General features: G+C 49.6%; 2 protein-coding genes across 3 annotated transcripts; one reads left to right on the forward strand and one right to left on the reverse strand.

Annotated features, from left to right (window-relative positions):
• The first annotated feature begins 305 nt into the window (after positions 1-305).
• On the forward strand, positions 306-16,773 carry AGBL5 (ATP/GTP binding protein-like 5). Of its 2 annotated transcripts, XM_012652467.1 has the most exons (16): positions 306-476; positions 1,589-1,849; positions 2,098-2,269; positions 2,593-2,756; positions 3,332-3,509; positions 3,781-3,959; positions 4,380-4,836; positions 5,313-5,482; positions 5,825-5,960; positions 6,607-6,809; positions 7,429-7,643; positions 13,519-13,674; positions 14,760-14,872; positions 15,184-15,230; positions 15,721-15,854; positions 16,239-16,773. In XM_012652467.1, the coding sequence occupies exons 2-15, from the start codon at positions 1,635-1,637 to the stop codon at positions 15,767-15,769; spliced, it is 2,454 nt and encodes an 817-aa protein (XP_012507921.1). In that variant the 5' UTR covers positions 306-476; positions 1,589-1,634; the 3' UTR covers positions 15,770-15,854; positions 16,239-16,773. The 2 variants fall into 2 exon arrangements, with proteins under 2 accessions (XP_012507921.1, XP_012507920.1); XM_012652466.1 differs by lacking the exon at positions 15,184-15,230.
• Positions 16,617-17,875, reverse strand: OST4 (oligosaccharyltransferase 4 homolog (S. cerevisiae)). The gene is made up of 3 exons (XM_012652479.1): positions 17,777-17,875; positions 17,513-17,650; positions 16,617-16,872 (listed from the first exon to the last, which is right to left on the reverse strand). Exon 2 carries the CDS (start codon positions 17,647-17,649, stop codon positions 17,536-17,538), a length of 114 nt encoding a protein of 37 aa, XP_012507933.1. The 5' UTR covers position 17,650; positions 17,777-17,875; the 3' UTR covers positions 16,617-16,872; positions 17,513-17,535.
• Positions 17,876-19,508: the final 1,633 nt, after the last annotated feature.

Raw genomic sequence — 19,508 nt, forward strand, 5'->3', positions numbered from 1 at the left:
GGGAGTGAAATCGCCCGAACCACAGTTACAGTGTCATTATGTACACAGGAGCACACTAAGCAATGAATTGTACCACACGATACCCTTTTATTTCACAGGTGAGTCTTTTCCAGTTTCTCGTTCGGTCACCTTGTCTTTTCCGCCTCCCGGCAGGCCGTTAGCCGTTTTAGGAGTAGCCGTGGCTAGAATCCTCTGGCTGGGCCTGCCCGCCAGGGACCCCAAACGGCACTCACTCAGGTACCCACTAACGTGCGAGGAACCCTGCGTGCTGACCAATGGCAGTGAGCTATACTGGGCGGGTAGCCAGCTGCAGCCGCGGCCAATAGGCGTGAGACTTCTTGTTTCCTGGCAGAGCGGGGTCCCGGCACCGCGGAGCTCGGGTTTTGTTTGGGTCCCGGGTGGAGGGCCCGGGTGCCGGGGCCCGAGGTGCCGCCTCGCTAGCGGGAGAGGGAGCGGGACCACCGGCCCGGAGAGAGGTGAGGGGCTCTGCGTTACTGCGGGCCCCGCCAGCCCCGGCCCCGCCCCCTTCTCTCAGCCCCTTCAGCCCGAGTCCCTGTCGAATGCCACCCCGCCCCTCCCTGCCCCTCAGCGCGGCTTCCCCGGCCCCATCCCTGCCTCTGTGGCCTCACCTCTGACCCCCAGGCCCTGCCTTCCTCCCCACCTCCAGCGTGAGTCTGTCTCAACCCTCCCCTGCCTCCCAACCCCACCCTACCCAGGGCAAACCTGGTCAGTGTGAGAGTCCTCGAACGGAGGGTCGAGAAGCCACCACCCTGCCCCCGAATGGGACTCTACCACCCCACCTTTTTTAGGGGTGCCTATGACACCCACTGCTCACCTACAACTACCAGGGTAGCTTTTGCAGGGGTCCAGTGCTTCCAGGGTGGGAGGGGGTTGTATAGACACATGCCCTAACTGGAATTCAGTCGATAGGTAAGCAGGTGGCATCTGCCCAGTGTCCTTTGGCTTGGCGAAGGCCACGCTTTTCTAGTCGGCATAGGGTAGGAACAAAAAAAGGAAGAACCAGCCCTTCCAGGGCTCCTGGGGGGAGCATCAACAGAACGTGTCTGGTCAGTACTTGTGAGGGCAGAGGGGTAAAGACAGGCAGCTACCCATTTAAACTTAAAAACTTGGTTCTTCTCTTTACCCTGCGCTGGAAAGCGCAGAGCGAATCTAGGAACCAGAGATCCAGAATGGCCCATCTCTAAAGATGGCCATGTGTTGTGGGTGTATCTTGGCTAGGTTTGGGAAATCTGACCTCTTTGATTGTATCCTCTAATCTATGGGCTGCAAAGAAGCTTATTAGAGTCTAGTGTTTCTCAACATAGTTAAGCCACTGAGTATTTGATTTGGGAACAGCCAAGATGTAGTAAAATGGGGTCCCTTTAAGTCAGTTATAACCCTTAGTGTAGGGGACAAAGTGCTGATTTCTCTGCCTTTGCTGGAAGGCCACTTGGTTTTCTATGGGGGAGAGCACCTTTTGCTTCGTGGTACACTCCATAAGAATAGCTTTTAGTTATCCAGATACCAAAAAAACTCGTTTCCATTTTTCTTCCCTTTTCTCCCTACCCCCACCCTCATTTTTCCCCAGCTCTCAGGGCCAGTGTGGAGCAGGAGGATGCTTCCCCAGCCCCACCATGGAGCTGCGCTGTGGGGGATTGCTGTTCAGTTCACGCTTTGATTCGGGGAACCTAGCCCATGTGGAGAAGGTGGAATCTGTGTCTAGTGATGGGGAAGGGATAGGAGGTGGGGCATCAGCCCCTACTGGTGGCATTGCCTCTTCCCCTGACTATGAATTCAACGTGTGGACCCGACCAGACTGTGCTGAAACGGAATTTGAGAATGGGAACAGGTACGAGGAAAGAAATGAAGGGAGGAAAGAGGAAAAAAGAGGGAATGTCCAAGTCCCCAAACCCATGCCTCAGTTAGCCCTTCTACTTGCCTGTTCATACCAGCAAACTACTCTTCCTCTTGCAACCCCTCCTGCCTCCTTCCCTCCTTGCTAAATAGTCCTTTTCCAATTTGGCTTGCTCCAGCTCTTCCACAGATCCTATCGCCAACCCTCCCATATATACCTATCTCTTCTACTCTGGCCCTCAGGTCATGGTTCTACTTCAGTGTCCGGGGAGGAACTCCAGGAAAACTCATCAAGATCAACATTATGAACATGAACAAGCAAAGCAAGCTGTATTCCCAGGGCATGGCCCCCTTTGTGCGCACACTGCCCACCCGGCCACGGTGGGAACGCATTCGAGACCGGCCTACCTTTGAAGTAAGTTTTCCCTGAGGAGGAAAGAAAGACTTGGGTGCTGAAAGTGGAGAGGAAAGTAAAGAGGAGTTTGCCCTTGATACAGAGGATGAGGCAGGCAGAACACCAGGTTTTGGTTTTAGCTTTCCCTCCAGTGCTAGCCAGAGTCCAAGATGAACCCCTGCCTCAGGAAGCCTAGAAGGAGGTGGTTGTCACATGGAAAGTATCAGAGAGAGGGAAGTTGGCAAAGGTGATAAGGATGTGAGGTCAGTTCCTGGTGGCCCCAGCAGGAGCTCTGTTCCGACACCGATGGCATGTTGCCTCCTTCTTCCTCCTCTACTCTTCAGATGACAGAAACACAGTTTGTGTTATCCTTTGTTCACCGTTTTGTGGAGGGCCGTGGGGCCACCACCTTCTTCGCCTTCTGCTACCCCTTCTCCTACAGTGACTGCCAGGATTTGCTAAACCAGCTAGACCAGCGCTTTCCGGAGAACCACCCTACCCGCAACAGGTACCATCCCCATTCTTACTCCTGCCACAAGGTCCTGGATCAGACAGCCCCTCTGCTTCTTCTGGAATTTGCCCTAAGATCTCTGAACCAAAACTTCCTCGGTCTTTTCTCCGTACAGAATGTGGGAATTAGGGTATCTTTGAAAAATACATTTCTGTGTAACCATGTTGTCAGCATATGTCCACCTACACTGCACTCTTTCACTTGCCCAGTTCATGCCTTTTACTATCCCAGCTCCCATCAGTTATCCCCCCAGAATTTAGCCAGCACTGCCATTGCTCAGCACACCTTTTTATTTGCCTCCACAGAGGGCAATTCTCTTTGTCTACACAAAGTAACCTATGCTAGGGAACCACTGAAGAAAAAAACAGTAAGTTCACCCGGTCTTGTACTCTGCATTCTGGCAATGCAAACCCACCCAAATCATTAGCCTCATTTAACATTGTAAGGGACTGTAAGGCCCCAAAGGTTAGGATGAAGGACCAAATTTTATAAATCCTGAGGTGATAGCAAGGCTCACCTCTTGCTGGATACTTTAGGGACTTCTCCTGGCTTCATGATTTTTATCCCTACAGCCCCCTAGATACCATCTATTACCACCGAGAGCTCCTTTGCTATTCTCTGGATGGACTTCGTGTAGATCTGCTAACGGTCACTTCCTGCCATGGGCTTCGAGAAGATCGAGAGCCCCGTCTAGAGCAGCTATTTCCTGACACCAGCACCCCCCGACCATTCCGTTTCACAGGCAAGAGGGTGAGTGGGAATAGCATAAAGGTAGTTCTTTGGCTTTTCTCTGGCTCCAAGCACTGTTGATAGCTTACGGCTGTCTTATCTCTAGGCATCTTGGACACAGCCTTGGCCTGCAACCCAAGGCAAGGGTGATGACTCTTGCTCCACTTGCAGACTCAGCCAGCTAGAAATCCAATGGCTATTCCTGCCTCATCCATGCCCCCCTCCCCCAATATACTGTCAGAGTAGGACTATAGGGTAACTAACTTAATGTCTGCTCTCCTCTCCACCTCAGATATTCTTCTTAAGCAGTAGGGTACACCCTGGGGAGACTCCATCTAGCTTTGTCTTCAATGGCTTTCTGGACTTCATCCTTCGACCTGATGACCCACGGGCCCAAACCCTACGTCGCCTCTTTGTCTTTAAGCTGATTCCCATGTTGAACCCTGATGGTGTGGTCCGGGGCCACTACCGGTAAGTGGCCTTCCAGCCTGTCTGGACTGTTCCCAGTCCCCCTCATGCACTGCATCTCAATGAAATACTGTCAGTCTTCTAGATTCTCCTGTGTTCCCAATCCTCTTGCACCCTAACAAGGGCAAACCCAGCTCATCTTCCAGTGACCTGAGAAGGCAGATCGCACCTACTAGCACTCCCGGGAAGGAGCAAAACTAGGATGAATGTAGGCCCATCTGGGTAGAGGAAGCTATCTGTAGGTTTCTATGGTAGGGGTGACAGCAGATCAAGGAGGGGGCCTGTCTTCAATTCTTTCTTTCCTAATGCAACTTCAGCCTCTCATTTGCTAAGTCAGTCTCCCTCTGTCTCCTTTTTGTCTGCTCTAATGTCTTTTCACTGCCCAGTCTTCTAGACCTCGCTTCAGTCCTTGTTTTCCTACAGCACAGACTCACGTGGAGTGAATCTGAACCGTCAGTACCTGAAGCCTGATGCCGTCCTGCACCCAGCCATCTATGGGGCTAAAGCTGTGCTTCTCTACCACCATGTGCATTCTCGTCTGAACTCCCAGAGTCCCTCTGAGCACCAGCTCAGTCCCCATATCCCTTGTGATGGTCCTCTTTATGACCTTGAGAAAGCCAACAATCTCCAAAATGAAACTTCCAATGGGTGCTCATCTGATGGGGATAACCCTGAGGCCTGGACCCAGACAGAGCCAGCAGAACAGAAGCCCAGCAGTATGTGGATTATGCCACAACAGTCTACTGAGCTTGAGGGGCCAGCCCCTGATACCATCCCCCCCAAAGAGAGTGGGGTTGCTTACTATGTGGACTTGCATGGGCATGCTTCCAAAAGGGGCTGCTTCATGTATGGAAACAGCTTTAGTGATGAGAACACCCAGGTAGGAGGCCTACAAATGTCATGTGAGTATGGGAAGTGTTGCAGGTTGGGAGATAAGGGTTAGGGCACGAACAGAGGGAAAGTAGCCTTATGGCAGGAAGGCCTACGTAGACTACCTCTGAATCAGCTTTGAAGGGCCAAGGAGAGATGGCATAGGGACCTGTGTCCCAGTCATTACATCATGACCTTTTAGTGAGGGTCAAGCTGTCTGCATCATAGTCTTTGCTAGAGTTTGGAAATCCAGGGGAGAAGGAAAATTTTGCATTGTTGAAGGGAAGAAGCTAAGAATTTAAAAGAAAGTGGAATTGCTTCCCAACACCTAGAAATCGTGTCCAAGAGTGAGAACTCAAGAAACGTTGATTACTGGATGGTTGTGATGATATCTGCTGTGTCCCATGCTTGCCATCTCTTCCTTGACCCTTGTCCCTTCTTTCTCTCTGTCTTTCCTTCTGAGTTGGCTTTTTCCTCCCCAAACAGGTGGAAAACATGCTATATCCAAAGCTCATCTCCTTGAACTCAGCCCACTTCGACTTCCAGGGCTGTAATTTCTCAGAGAAGAACATGTATGCCCGAGACCGTAGAGATGGCCAGTCTAAAGAGGGAAGCGGCCGTGTTGCAATCTTCAAAGCCTCAGGGATAATTCACAGGTTGGGTAGAAATGGGGATACAGTTGATTAAATAGCTTCCCTAAAGAAAACAATATCCGGTCCAGGATGTTTAAGAGGCAGGGGACTGCCTGAGTCTTCTCAAAAGAGAACCTCACGATTACCATTATTATCTTCTGTCTAGGACTCTATTTTGGGGGGACCTCTTGGGTATACGGTATATTGCCAAGGTCAATTGCTAAGTTGCTGGGGGTTATTAGCACTTTCTATTTGTGTTCTCTTTTTTCCAAGTGATTACCTTCTTAAACTTATCTGAGGTGTCCACTGTGGTTGTGTCCTGATGTCTGTTCAGGCAGGACACTGATAAAGGTCTCTGTGTCTTAGCTACACACTTGAATGCAACTACAACACTGGACGCTCAGTAAACAGCATCCCTGCTGCCTGCCATGACAATGGGCGTGCCAGCCCTCCTCCCCCGCCGGCTTTCCCCTCCAGATACACTGTGGAACTATTTGAGCAGGTATGAAAACATGGGATAAATGGAAAAAGGGGAACCTCTAACTCTAGAAAGGCCTTCACTCCTCTGCCTGACTCTAAGATCCTATGAAGAGATGGCTCACCACTCTGGTTACTTTCCTCAGTAACCAGGAGTATGACTCTGACTCTAATGGTATTGAGAAGGTGAATAGGCACCATTTCTCACTCCACAGCACAGAAAATCCCCTAGCACATCTAAGTCAGATTCTTTGCCTCTGAGCTTGTCTTCCTCATTCTTTCGGGTTTATTCAGTCCTGGGCTCAAAAGCACCTGCACTAGAGTGGTCTCGATGACTTCCATTATCCTAGGACACATAGAGGAGTAGAAAGAGCTGCAAATTACAGAAGAGAGCCAAACCCCTTCTTCTGCTGGGAGAATTCCTTCATGGTGCCAGACAGAAAGCATACCCACCCGTGTTCATAAAGGATGAGGGACCTAAAATGGGCAATGGCTTAGGGAACAGTTCTAAATCGACTTGAGATAAACAGCCTGGGCACAAAGGTTAGGGTTCCCACTGAGCAAATTTTAGGTCTGGCCTCTCCTTCCCTTCCACTGTGCTGTGCACCCCACCCCCACAGCAGCCTAGACTGGAGGACCAAGATGCTGAGCCAGACTGGACTTCCCCACAGGTGGGACGAGCTATGGCCATCGCAGCTCTGGACATGGCAGAGTGTAATCCATGGCCCCGGATTGTGCTGTCAGAGCACAGCAGCCTCACTAACCTACGGGCCTGGATGCTAAAACATGTGCGCAACAGCCGAGGCCTAAGCAGCACTATGAATGTGGGTGTCAACAAGAAGAGGGGCTCTCGAACTCCACCCAAAAGTCACAAGTAAGACCAGCAGGATGGAAGGGAGAAAGGGTAGGAAAGTGGGACGGGGCTCTAGAGCTAGGAGTTCCAATGGATTTTTGTATTCTTTCCCTCCTCCTAAAAGTACCATGTGGCGAATATTTTCAGGGTAAACTAAAATTAGTTAAGATTTGTTCCTATTTTGAGAATGAGATCCTCTTCCCTTTTCCCTGAAGCTACATACTTCTAAGATATCTGAAAAGTAGGCTAGGGAACTCCTTGCTCCAGAGCCCTGCACAAGATCAGATATAATTGTGGTTGGGGTAGGACAGGCCTCAGCTTCCAGTGGTTGTGACTGACTGAAGGGAGTTTAAGGGCCAGTGCCAAGGCAGCAAGGGGGAAATTAATTGAGAGATAAAGCTGCTAAGGGATGGCCCCTATGACATTCTGAGATTAGCTGGTAAGCCCCAGGTTAGATACCTCACTCATGGACAGGGAAGGAAAGGAAAGGAAAGGAAAATTAGTCAGGCTTCTCCCTTAGAATGGGTCCCTATGCCTTTTTACCCCAGAGGTGAAGCTTCACTGAGCATCAGCCCCTGGGGAAAGCCTTGGGACACAAACTTCCTGTGTCCAGGGCTAACTGGCATCTGCTTCTTTGCAGTGGATTGCCTGTTTCCTGCTCTGAAAATACCTTGAGCCGGGCACGAAGTTTTAGCACTGGCACAAGTGCTGGTGGTAGCAGCAGCAGCCAACAAAACTCTCCACAAATGAAGAACTCCCCCAGCTTTCCTTTTCATGGCAGTCGGCCTGCAGGGCTGCCAGGCCTGGGCTCTAGCACCCAAAAGGTCAACCATCGGGTGCTGGGCCCCGTCAGAGGTAAGCCAGTCTGGGAGCCCCTGCAACATGTGTTCGGTTGTTTGGGGCATTGCTGGGGGAAGTGAGAGCTTGAAGATATACACTTGGCCTGGGACCAAGGGGTGAATCAATAAAATTAGTTTGTAGCAGAATCTGTAGCCTCTCCTGCGACCTTGGTGTTCCTTGCGGCATGACTCTGGAGCAGTATTGTGTGTGGCCTCAGGTGGGAGTCCTGGGTATCTTGGGCTTCAGCGCATGGTAGGAGCCAGGGAAGTTTCCGGGGATGAAACATTAGTCAAAGCAGTGCCAAACAGAGATGTGGATCCTCCACGTCAAGGACAATGTCTGTCTTCTTGGGGACAGTTTAAGGTGAGGACAGTGTAAGAGAATGTTCTTGGAATCCAACTTGCAGCACTGTAGAATGATGGGGAATCTTATCCGTGGTCTCCATGGGATGAAATTGTTCCTGGCTTCAGAGCTTATTCAGAATATGATATCAGAAGGATTTCAACTCTTACAAAGAAAAATGGAACTGCAGACAGCTCCTAGTCTAGGCATAGAATGCAACAGTCTAGCCCTTTCCAGCAGTGGGCACAGTTGCTCAACTAGTTAGAGAAGCCACAGAGGAGAAAGCAGTGGTTCTTACCAGCTTTGACCATTGAGATGTTCTGTTATACAACCTGATTATCCCTGCTTATATTCCAAGCCCCATTCTTTGAGATTCTATCTTCATTGGGAAAGGACACTTTTGTGTACTGCATTTGAAAGAGAGTAGTAAAGTAGTAATAATGGCTCACATTTAAATAGCATTTAACAGTGAACAAGACAGTATTACATGTATAATTTCATTTAATCCTCACAAGGACCCTATGAGATGGATGGTGTTTCCATTTTTCTGATGAAGAAACTGAGGCTGTTTAAGAGTGGCTTGTCCAAGATTGCACAGCTATTAAGTTATTCAAATTTATGTCCTTTCATGCTCCAGTATACCTAGTTTCTCATGTTAAATATGGATAAAGTTTTTCTATTTCTTTTCCTTCCTTTCTTTTTTGGTCAGCCTCTCCTAGCTCTTAACTTGTAGTTTCTGGGAACTCCTTCATCAGCACCACAAATTTTCCTTCCCTGACTAAAAAGGGAAATAGTAAAGAGCCTTTTCTAGGTTGTCACTGGAAGATTCTAGGCAGTTCTTAATTAGTAGTTTATTGACATCCTCCTTGACCCTCTCCCAATGCAAAACACTGCATTGAGCTCCTTGAGGTGAGGGGTGTGTATTCTGTTTCTCTGTTATTTCCCCAGATAAATAATAGAAAATATAAATAGTCAATATTGAGTACTTCCTGGTTGATTGACTTGAAACTTAATAGGGGAAACAGGACAGTAAATATGACATAAAAGCACACATACTACAAACATCCAGGGGACTCAGGGAGCTATTGTGGTAGATAAACACAAGGGTGACTAGCCAAAGAATGTTCAGCTAAGAAACAGTTTTGAAGAATGGGTAGTATATGGTTTGACAAAAACATTCCAGAAATGAGAAATGACAGCCAGAACAGGAACAGAGCTGATGGATAGAGAAGACAAAAAGCATATATACCTAGGTGGTGTGCAAAAGACCAAGCCCTTCACCAAGGAAATTAGGTGAAGAGAAATTAGGTGGACAGCTGTTGAAATATTTTGAGAACAAGGATTAAGAATTAACTGAGACATATGATAACAACTGTGTGCTTCTAGGAGTAATGGGAACAAAAGCAAGAGACTTTCTGTGAAATATACATATTGGACAGGAAAGGGAGGTAAGAGCCTTGCAGTAGTTTACACATGAGATGACAACAAGCTGTACCAGGGCCTGGAAAGGAGAGATAAATACAAGTATTAGAAATAGAAGCAGACCGGGCGCGGTGGCTCACGCCTGTAATCCTAGCACTCTGGGAGGCCGAGGCGGGCGGATTGTTTGAGCTCAGGAGTTTGAGACCAGCCTGAGCAAGAGCGAGACCCCGTCTCTACTAAAAATAGAAAGAAATTAATCGGACAACTAAAAATATATAGAAAAAATTAGCCGGGCATGGTGGCGCGTGCCTGTAGTGCCAGCTACCTGGGAGGCTGAGGCAGGAGGATCGCTTCAGCCCAGGAGTTTTAGGTTGCTGCGAGCTAGGCTGATGCCACGGCACTCTAGCCCGGGCAAAAGAGTGAGACTTTGTCTCAAAAAAAAAAGAGAGACAGTAGAAATAGAAGCAGCAGGATTCAGTGACAGGAGAGGAACTAAGAAGGCTTCAAGTCTACAAGCTAAAGGAAAAAGTCATAGTGACATTAAGACATTTGTTGGAAGAAGTGATGAGTTATCTATTTTAGACATGCTTGGATGTCATGGGCTATCTAAATGGAGATGCCCTGCAGGCAAAAAGGGACAGAACTATGGAAAAGGGAAGATGACAGGGTTGGAGATCCACATATGGGGGAGGCAGGTAAAACCTACTGAGAGAAGGTATATTCCCCAGGTCAATGAGTTTAGAAGCAGAAAGAGAGCTGGCTTAAGTACAGAGACACCCCAGGAGACTTGCATAAATATCTGTAAGTACTAGGAAACTGTATCTCTAAAGTCAAGGGGTCAAGACAAGGGTTACTAATAATACCAAACAGGAACACTATAAGGGGTTGAAAGGTGAAATCCAAGTAATCTTGACTCCAGTGTTCCCCTGGGCATTTGCTGGTGCTGATTTTTGCAGCTTCATCTCTTAAAATCCCTGTTGACTCCAGGATGGGAAATTGGCCCTAGTTTGGGAGAGGGGCCATAATGCAGACTGTGGCATTTGGACTTGGTATCATCAACCAACACTTTGGAAAACATCTTTGTCTAGTGTGATCTGGCCTATACTGTGGCTTTGTGACATTTCCTGGTTCCACACATCTGGCTCTTTGGCCTCTGCCACATCTAGGCATACTTTGTTTTCCAAGCTAGCAAGAACATGACCCCCATGTCTCAGAAACCTAACTGTAAACCAGCTATACTTTTCAAATCGAAAATAGGGATTGTGATTTGTCAAAGGATTTTTTTTGACTTGTGAATTTATTTACAAGAAATTTTCCAGTAATGTATAAAAATTATATCACATTTAACTATACATTTAATTAATGACTATCCTTTATTGGCTAGAACAAAACATGATATTGGGTTATCCAGGAAATTTCAGTAAAGATCTAAGCAGCCTAGCCAGAAGCTTAAGGCAAAGATTCAGGGAACTAGTCTGATGAGTTCTATCCCAGGAGGCTGGGAGGATGGCAATTTAGAAGGCCAACAGGAGATTGAAAGAGCTCAGAATAAGTCTTCACTCCCAGCACCCCCTGACCTTAGTGCCAGGATCTTCTCTACCTTGTTCTCCCCAGCTGCAAAACATGTTCTAAATACCCCCTTCCCAGACCCGTAGTCATGTTCCCATCCACCTGGCTCAGAAGGGCAGACAGTACTATCAGTAGCTGCTGTTGGTGCAGAGGAAGAAGAGGCCATTGGAGAATAGCTAATCCAGTGATGGAGCAAGGGAAGTCAAAAGCCTGCAAGATACTGTGCAACAACAGATGCAAACAGAGCTAACAGAAGGGCCTGCTGGGGAGAGGGTGATAGGTAAACCAGCATCTCCTTCTTGCAGTTATATATGGATTAAAGCAAAGCAAGGAGTAGGGGAGGCACAGGAGGCACCTAGGACACATGATTGAAGAAGGCACTCGCTGTCAGGGTCATGCCAGTGCCTCCTTCAATTCTGCACCCTAGGTGCCTCACTTGTGTCATCCTAGTCCTTACTCTGTACCTGGAATTTATTCCCTGGCCCTTCAGCCTACCCGGTAGAGTGCTGATACAAAAGACAAGGTGCTTAAGTATAAAAGCAGGAGCCTTCAGCTGTCACCGTACCACCACTGCTCTTATCCTTCCCAGCTCTTGTCACTTAACCTTGAGGTTAGCAAAACTCTTTCCTGGTCTCTGCGATGCCTTGGCTCAGCTGACAGATAACTTTAGATAGAGCAGCCAACGTCTAATGGTGAGTGGAGGTTCCTGTGGAATGAGTCACCAGGACACAGGAGGAGTGCCTCTATCACTGTCACCACATTTACTTTTTCCACTGCAAACAAAAGCTCCAAGTGTCCCCTAACACATCTTACTCCCTTAGCACCTAGCACTGTACTTGGCACGTATTAAGTGATCAGCAAATATGTACTGAATGAATAAAAGGCAAGAAGTTAGAAGCCTGAATACTTGTCTCACCTTTCTACCCCTTAGAGGGCACAAATCAGATCTTTGATCATCCCAGGGATTCAATAAGATCTGGGGTACTACATGTAGGGACAGCTCCAAAGATGTTTAGGGGGAATGATACAGGACCTAGGCATGAGTCAAATAACTGCTCCTCTAAATTGTAAGACCTTGAAGTATTCATTCTAACTCATTCAAGGAGAAGTCAGTATGGCTCAAACTCTCAGATCTTTGCCCCAATACTATCCTGCCTCCCCCAAAATGGAACCTATAGCTGATTACCATAAAATATCATCTCATAACCTCTGGAAGCAGAACTGATCACATATCACTTCTGCACTCAGCCTTAAACTGATGTAGCTCAGAACTGCTATAGCTCAGAACCAAGAAATAGTTGGGGCTCCTCCTTTTACTTTTTATCTCAATGGGGACTGAGAGGCCTAGATTATACCAGGGGACAAAAGTCAAAACATGAGAAACAAAGCTGTGTACTCACATTCACAAATTTACAGGCAGGCCTGTCCAGGTCTTAAGATGGTCTTTTAAGTGATGATTAAAATACCGTCTTTAAAGACTGTATGTCTTCCCTATCAGGCCTCTCTCCTCAATCAGACTTTGTCTCCTATCCTGAAACTCTCATTAGAGACAAGACTCCTGGGTTGTACCCTTAGTATCTTTCCCTTGATGCCTACTTCTCCATTTTGCATTGACTTTTTTTTACATCATTTGCCTGTTTTGCTTCAGACCTTCTTTCTTATCACTGTTTCTGACTCAAACCTAGAAATGTCCCACAGGCTTTCACTTTCTTGTTTGTTCTTTCTCTCAGCATCCTACAAAGGATGTGTAGTCTGGAACCATAGTGGGAAGGGCTCTGAAGGTGCCATGTTAAAAGGTTTAAACTTTATCCTTTAAAAGATCTTCAGTATTTCCCCCTTGCCTGAGCCACAGTGATTTTTGATCAGGTTTCTGTGTTAGAATAATTTCTGGCACCTGTGTGAAAGACAGATGGTACGAGGGAAGAGATTCAAGCGAGGGAGACCAGTAGGGAATTTTTTTCAAAAGCCTAAGTGAGTTAAGTACCTGTATCTGGACACTGGCAATGACAAGGGAGAGGGAGAATAAAGGAAGAACTCAGATGAATGCACAGGTAGAATTGTCAGGATTTGATTAAACACAAATCTAAATATAAGGGAGGAGTAGAAAGATGAAACAAAGTTTCCAGCAGCTAGGTTTTCCACCAAGAAGGAAGAATGGAAGAGGAAGAGAGAGAATGAGTTGTTTTGGTTGTGGGGGACTTTCAGAGAGAAATGTCCAGTGGACAATTATAGCTGGATTTCAGGAGAAGAGGGCTAGAAAAGAGATTTGGGAGTTAAGAGGAGCAGTTAGAGGTAAGAGAACCTAGGAAAGCTGTTTTAGAAGCCAAGCTCAATAACTTCTTTGCCAAAAGAATGAACTGGTAGGATGAGGGCTGGCTGAGAACTGGATAATTAGGTCTTTCCACCCATCTTACAGTTACTTCAGAAGAGGAATGCTGGTCTGATGACAAGCTTGAAAACAGGTATCTTCTAAGCAAGGGGAGCCAGTGGGTCAGTGAAGGCTTTCTCAGTGCCCCACTTATTTGCCTTTTTATCTGCTTGTGTCCCTTCCACTCAGAGCCCCGAAGCCAGGACAGGAGACGACGGCAGCAGCCACTGAACCATCGCCCTGCTGCAAGCAGCCTGGTCCCATCCCCAGGTCCTACTAGTTCTGGCCCAGCTCCTTCACGCAACCTGGGCTCCTGCCTACTCCCCAATCCGCTCAACTTATCAGGTCTGTACTCACTGCCACTGAAATCTGGGTTGGCCCATCTCTTCCCTTACCTACCTCCCAGGGCTTAGACCAGGTTCCTGACTAGGCTTGAAGAACTCTCCCTAGCCACGCTGCCACCTGACCTGGATGTCCTTCTTGACTTGATATAATGCAGGCCACTCCAGACCAGGGGCATCAGTTATCCTCCTGGTATCCTAAACCCCTAACACCAGTGCTTTTGTACAGGAAGCTGGAATTTAATGAATGTCTTTGTATAATAAAATAATAGTTAACATTTATTGAGCGTTTACTATGTGCCAGGCACTGCTCTATGCACTTGATCTCATTTGATCCTCATTTTTACAGTTGAGGAACCTGAGGACTTTTTCTACCTGCAAAGTACTACTTACCCAAGTTCCCTGACTCCAGGAGCTGGGCAACAAAACTGGAGAATGAAAAAAAGCATAGGCCTTCCATCTGTCATCACTGCGATGTTCTGTGTAACCATATCATTCACACAAAACTTAAGCTGGCTACTCTCCTTTTAAGTTATAGACCCAGCTATGTAAAGGATTGGATGGGAATGATTCTAAGACTCCAGTCCAACATCTTCCACCTCACTCTGAGCCCTCTATTCCCAACCTGTTGACTCTCAATGGGTGCCATCAGTTCACCAGTCTTGCATAGAGCTGACGTGATCCTTAAATGTTAAATATATGACTGGGGTAGGCCCTAAAGTCTGTAAATTTACATGGCACTTAAGCTTGGGTGGGTTCTGATTGTAGTCCCAAGTTGCTGTTCCACCCTGTGGACCACCCTAGAGCCTCAACCAGGGTCAATTTTGCACCCCAGGGGATATTTGGCAACATCTGGGGACATTTCTAGTAGTTACACTGGGGAGGGGGCAGAGGAGGAAATAGCATATATTGGTTAGAGGCTAGGGATGCTGGTAAACATCCTACAATGCACAAGACAGCTCCCCACAACAAAGAATTATCCAACCCAAAATGTCAATAGTGCCAAGGTTGAGAAACCCTCATCTAAAGGAAGTTACTTGCTCTTCTCTGTGGCCCCTACCCTGATGACCACTTTCCTCCGTTCTCTAGGGAGCAGCTGCCCACTTATGTCCTCAGGGGACAAGCCAGAGGCTGTCATGGTGATTGGGAAAGGTCTGCTAGGGACTGGAGCTCGAATCCCCTGCATCAGGACTCGATTACAGGTAACATTTTTGGGTCTTCCCCAGTCCCTAGCATAACAACTCTGGCAGAACCCAGCAAGGCGCTGTTCCTCTGGGTAGTGGTGGGGGACAATGCTCAGCACTTCTCTACAGGCTCTACCCCCAGCCATATCAGAGAGCTGCTCTGGTGCCTGAGTGCATGCCTGTCCAGTGCCTCCTCCTCCCACCATCCCCACCAGCCAGGTCTCTTGCTTGCTTCCAACCCATGTCCCTGTCAGATGCATCCCAACCTCAGCCTGCTAGCTTTGGCTTTCCCTGCCCCTGCCCTTAGCTTCTCCTCTCTTTCTGCCCAGACCTGCCCGAGGAGAGTTTCCGCCAGGAGGGGTCCCGGATTCCCCAGGTAACACATCTGGTTGCTGCTCCTAGGAACAGTCACCAACTCCACTTCAGTCCAAATCCCCATGCTAGGTTAGCTAAAGTTGAATATAGGCAGAAGCTGACTGGATGGGTGAAGCTTAAGCTGTTCTGGCAGGGGCTGAGGCATAGAAGGCTCTGAGGGACATCTACCAACCCTCTACCATCTTTCTACATATTGCTTCTCTACTCAGCCAGACCTTGGAGATTAAATGGAGATAGCCACAGAGATTAAATGCTGGATCCTTTTGCTACCCCTAGTTAAGACTTGGAGTGCACAGTTGTGAATTGAATCTAGGAGTTCTCTGGCTGTTATCCTACCTCACCCCCTCAGACAGTACCCAGGAATTCAAGGTCCTGGTACCTCTGTTGATCCCTATACTACATTCTTATGCATGGAAACTCTAGAAGCAAACCTAGAAGCAAAAAAGCTCATGGAAAAATCCAGCGGCTTAGCCCACCCCCTGTCCTCACAGGCTAGGCCCAGGTTGGGCCGGGGCTCACCGCCGACTTGCAGAGGGATGAGAGGCTCTTCAGGCCCCACATCCCCTATCCCCCGGACCAGAGAGAGCAGTGAGCCGGAGCCGGGACCCCGCTCTGCTACACCAGGGTGAGCATCAGGGTCTAGTTCCCCACTCCACCCTTGACTTCTAGGCCCTCATTCCCATTTCTGTCATTCGAATATAATTTTCTTCCTTCTCTACTGCCTTTGACCCCAAAGACTAAATGTACTTTCATTAAGAATTTAGTCCCTGATTTTTTTTTCCCACCATGGCCTCATTCTTCACTCCCAAAGACAAAAAAGCAACATCTAGTTAGGGCCTAAGGCCTAGGAGCTGGCTGGTTCCAGCATCAGACCACTGTGCTGTAACCACCCTGGCTATCCCTACCCTTCTTAATCTCTCTCCACCTTTCCCCTGCCAGCCTCTGGCTAACAGACCAGAAGAGGGGCAGAGTTTTCACTATCCTGATTCCTCTCTCTTCTCTGTTGCAGGCTGCCTCAGGCCGGGCCCCCACGGCCCCGCTCTGCCCCTGCCTTTTCTCCTATCTCCTGTAGTCTGTCTGACTCCCCATCCCGGATTTGTTACAGTGGGGGGCCCTTGGGCCAACCTGAGGTTTGTTTTGTCCCTAAATCTCCCCTACTGACTGTTTCTCCCCGGGTCTGATAATGCTCTTACATTCGTGCCCAGGGTATACCCCTAAGATGGGGAAACACAGTGAGAAATATGCCAGTCCCCTCCCTCAGCTGCTGATTCCATGTGACAACCATAACTCCTTGGAATGCAAGCCACACTGTGGCATTGCAGAGCATCACCTTGAGATGGGACAAAACAGGAACCTGCCACCCCTTCCCTCCCTCCACAGCACAAGATTTTGGGACCACAAAAAAATATTATCTATATTTTTATATTGGGGGGAGGGAGTAGAAAAGAAAGCAGCCCCTACACTGGGCCCTATTCAGTGGCAGCTTCTTGTTCCATAGGGTTAAGGAAGACTTTGAGGAAATAAAAGTTGTTTGGAAAAATCCAGGTGTAGTTGCTTTGTATGTTGTGATGGGTAGAAGGGATGAAGTGAAGTGTGAAGGCCCCTCACACCCTCCATCTTGCCTCAGACTATGTCCTGGAACCCTAGAAAAGAGGGGGAAAGACCTGAGGTAAGGAAAATGCTGCAGCTTTCCTCTGGGGAATCCTTTGGGAGTCAACTCCCATTCACCCTGTTCCCCTTTACATTTTTGACCCACACTTAAACTTGGTTCCCAGGCCCCTTCCCCTCCCTCCCCCCACTTCTCTATGGTCTACAGTAGCTAAACCCTCAATCAGTGCCCCTGGCCTCAGAACACGGAAATAGAGTTCTACATCTTTCACCCCCTCACCAAAAAATTCTGCGTAAATAAGGCTAAAACAACGGGAAAATGAGGGCTATTTAAGTGAAGAGCCCAAATCCTCAATTTGGAGGGTATTCTCAGTACTTTTGTTCCTATCGGTGTCAGTGCCTCCTTGTAACCCTACCCCAACTTGGGCATCTACCTACTGGGGACCACAGAAGATGGGTACTGAGGAGGATTAGAAACCCACTCCCATTCTAGCAAGGAGCAATTTAGGGGGAGGGGGCAAGGCACTCTCTGTGTGGATAAAGGGCCCAGTTCTTCTGGACTATATCATGCTTGGCCCGACACTTTCTGATTTGAAGTTTCGAACCCTGCAGGCCCTGGCGTGGCCTCACCACTCGGCTCTTTGGGGGCTGGGCGCTACAGCCCCGGACCATTACCTGGGGCGGCGAAAGCGCCACTTTCATTCCTGCTTCTTGGGATTGTTGACGGCCACATAGTGATAGAGAACGACAAGCAAGAAAAGCGACACGCCCAGCATGTTGGCGAAAATGGCGAGCTGCACGTCCGTGATCATCCTGCGGAGAAGAGGAGGGACTGAGCCTTGGACCGGCGCACTCCCCGCCCTCACAAGGACCCGTCCTCGCCCCCACAGGCCAGCCACAGCAGCGCCGGCCATGGGACGGCGCCTGCGTGCCTCTCACCTGATCAGCTCCGCTCGGCTCCAACGCCTTCAGCGCACAAGCCAGAGGTAGGAAACCCGGGCCGGAACTTCGTAGAGCCAGCATAGTCTCAAACCAGCCACTTCCGGCCGGGCGGCGCGGTCGAACGGCCTCTCTAGCCCGCCGTCTCGCCTGCTCCGCGCGTCGCGCCCGCCCTCGCCAGGGGCCGGGTCTGGGGCGGCGTCTCGGGCGGGGCTGCGGTGGGAGGGCCAGACTCGGGTGGGGCGGGCCTCAGCACCGCACAGCTGGCCGCAGCTGGCCGTAGCTGGCGCGGCCCGGGACCGGGTTAGCTACGCTGCGGTGGCCGCTTTCCCCGAGCCCAGGAGTGGGCTAGGGCGAGGGTGCGGCGGCGGGGCCGGGCGGGATACTCGGCTCCAACTCTTTCCTGCCCCAGCCCCCCAAACTGCTGCCCACCCTTCGCTTCCCGGCCCGGCCCAGCCAGGTGCTTCCTTTGGGTCCTGCCCTCAGTGTTCCCGCCCTGGCTCGGGCAGCGGGGACGGGGGTGGGAGGTGGGAGGCGCGGTAGAATGGGGACAGGCCCAGGGCTGCCGAGTGCTCCTCTCTCCGGCGCCAGCCTTTCTGACCCACATCCAACCAAGTAGAACGATCCTGCCTGTGGTCTGACCAGTGCCTGTCTTACCCGGGCTCCCCCCGAGGTGGGCGTCGGAAATAGGGTGGACCCTCCCGGAATCAAAACTCAAACCGTAGGACTTCAGCCAAGTGGGAAATCACCCCCCCGGATGTGAGGGAGGAGGAAGAGGGGAATGGTGAAGGGGAAGGAGGGTTGGGCCAAGCAAGAGGGGTCGTGGGTTCGGGGCAGAGTGGGTCGCCGAGGAGAAAAAAGATAGGTGGCGGCAGGTACAGGACCTAGGGTCTCTGGCGAGGAAGGAGGCACCCTGGAACTGTACAACCATATGCCCAGCCAGCAGCTTCTTCCCCCTCGCTCCTTGCTTTCTCTCAGCTTCACCATAAAAGGGAACGGCACAGAGCCAGGCTGGGGCCGGGGGCTGGGCTGTTGCTCTGGAGCTGTCAGGGGTAATGGAAGCCAGTTGCTTTGCGGTAGTGGGGGGGGAGGGGGCCGGGGCTCAGGGGAGGCCTCTGCTTCTCTGAGCCAAAGAAAACTCTACAGGAGCTGCCATGGGGCTGGGACAGGGGACCAACTTGCTGTGTGTGTGCTCTGAGCTGGGGATGCACTGGCCCAAAGTGGGCTTCCCTGGCCTGGCCTGGACCATTAGCAGTTTGCCCTCATGCTTGAGCCCAGTGGCTCCTAAGCACATTCTCTGCCTTTAGTAGTCTGTAGTTCTCCTGGCCTCCCCTATCTAACTCCCAGCCCCCACTCAATATTTCCCAAACATTTCTTATTTATTTATTTATTTTCAGTTTCTTGTTTGTATTTTGGGGTTTTTTTGTTTTGTTTTGTTTTTTGAGACAGAGTCTTGCTCTGTTGCCCTGGCTTGAGTGCTGTGGCATCAGCCTAGCTCACAGCAACCTCAAACTCCTGGGCTCAAGGGATCCTCCTGCCTCAGCCTCCCAAGTAGCTGGAAATACAGGCTCAAGCCACCACATCCGGCTAATGTTTTCTATTTTTAGGAGAGACGGGGTCTCGCTCTTGCTCCAGCTGGTCTTGAACTCCTGAGCTCAAGCAATCCTCCCACCTCGGCCTCCCAGAGTGCTAGGGTTATAGGCGTGAGCCACTATGCCCGGCCAAGTTTCAT

Source organism: Propithecus coquereli, unplaced genomic scaffold (genome assembly GCF_000956105.1).
Source record: "Propithecus coquereli isolate 6110/MARCELLA unplaced genomic scaffold, Pcoq_1.0 Scaffold39, whole genome shotgun sequence".
NCBI classification, from domain to species: domain Eukaryota; kingdom Metazoa; phylum Chordata; class Mammalia; order Primates; family Indriidae; genus Propithecus; species Propithecus coquereli.

What these genes read in the sequence shown, in the direction of transcription:
- AGBL5 (XM_012652466.1), top strand. Translation starts at nt 1,635, where the DNA reads ATGGAGCTGCGCTGTGGGGGATTGCTGTTCAGTTCACGCTTTGATTCG. An exon ending in CTGTGGAACTATTTGAGCAG is followed by an intron (nt 5,961 to 6,606) that starts GTATGAAAACAT and finishes ACTTCCCCACAG; the next exon opens with GTGGGACGAGCTATGGCCAT. An exon ending in CAATCCGCTCAACTTATCAG is followed by an intron (nt 13,675 to 14,759) that starts GTCTGTACTCAC and finishes TCCGTTCTCTAG; the next exon opens with GGAGCAGCTGCCCACTTATG.
- OST4 (XM_012652479.1), bottom strand. Translation starts at nt 17,649, where the DNA reads ATGATCACGGACGTGCAGCTCGCCATTTTCGCCAACATGCTGGGCGTG.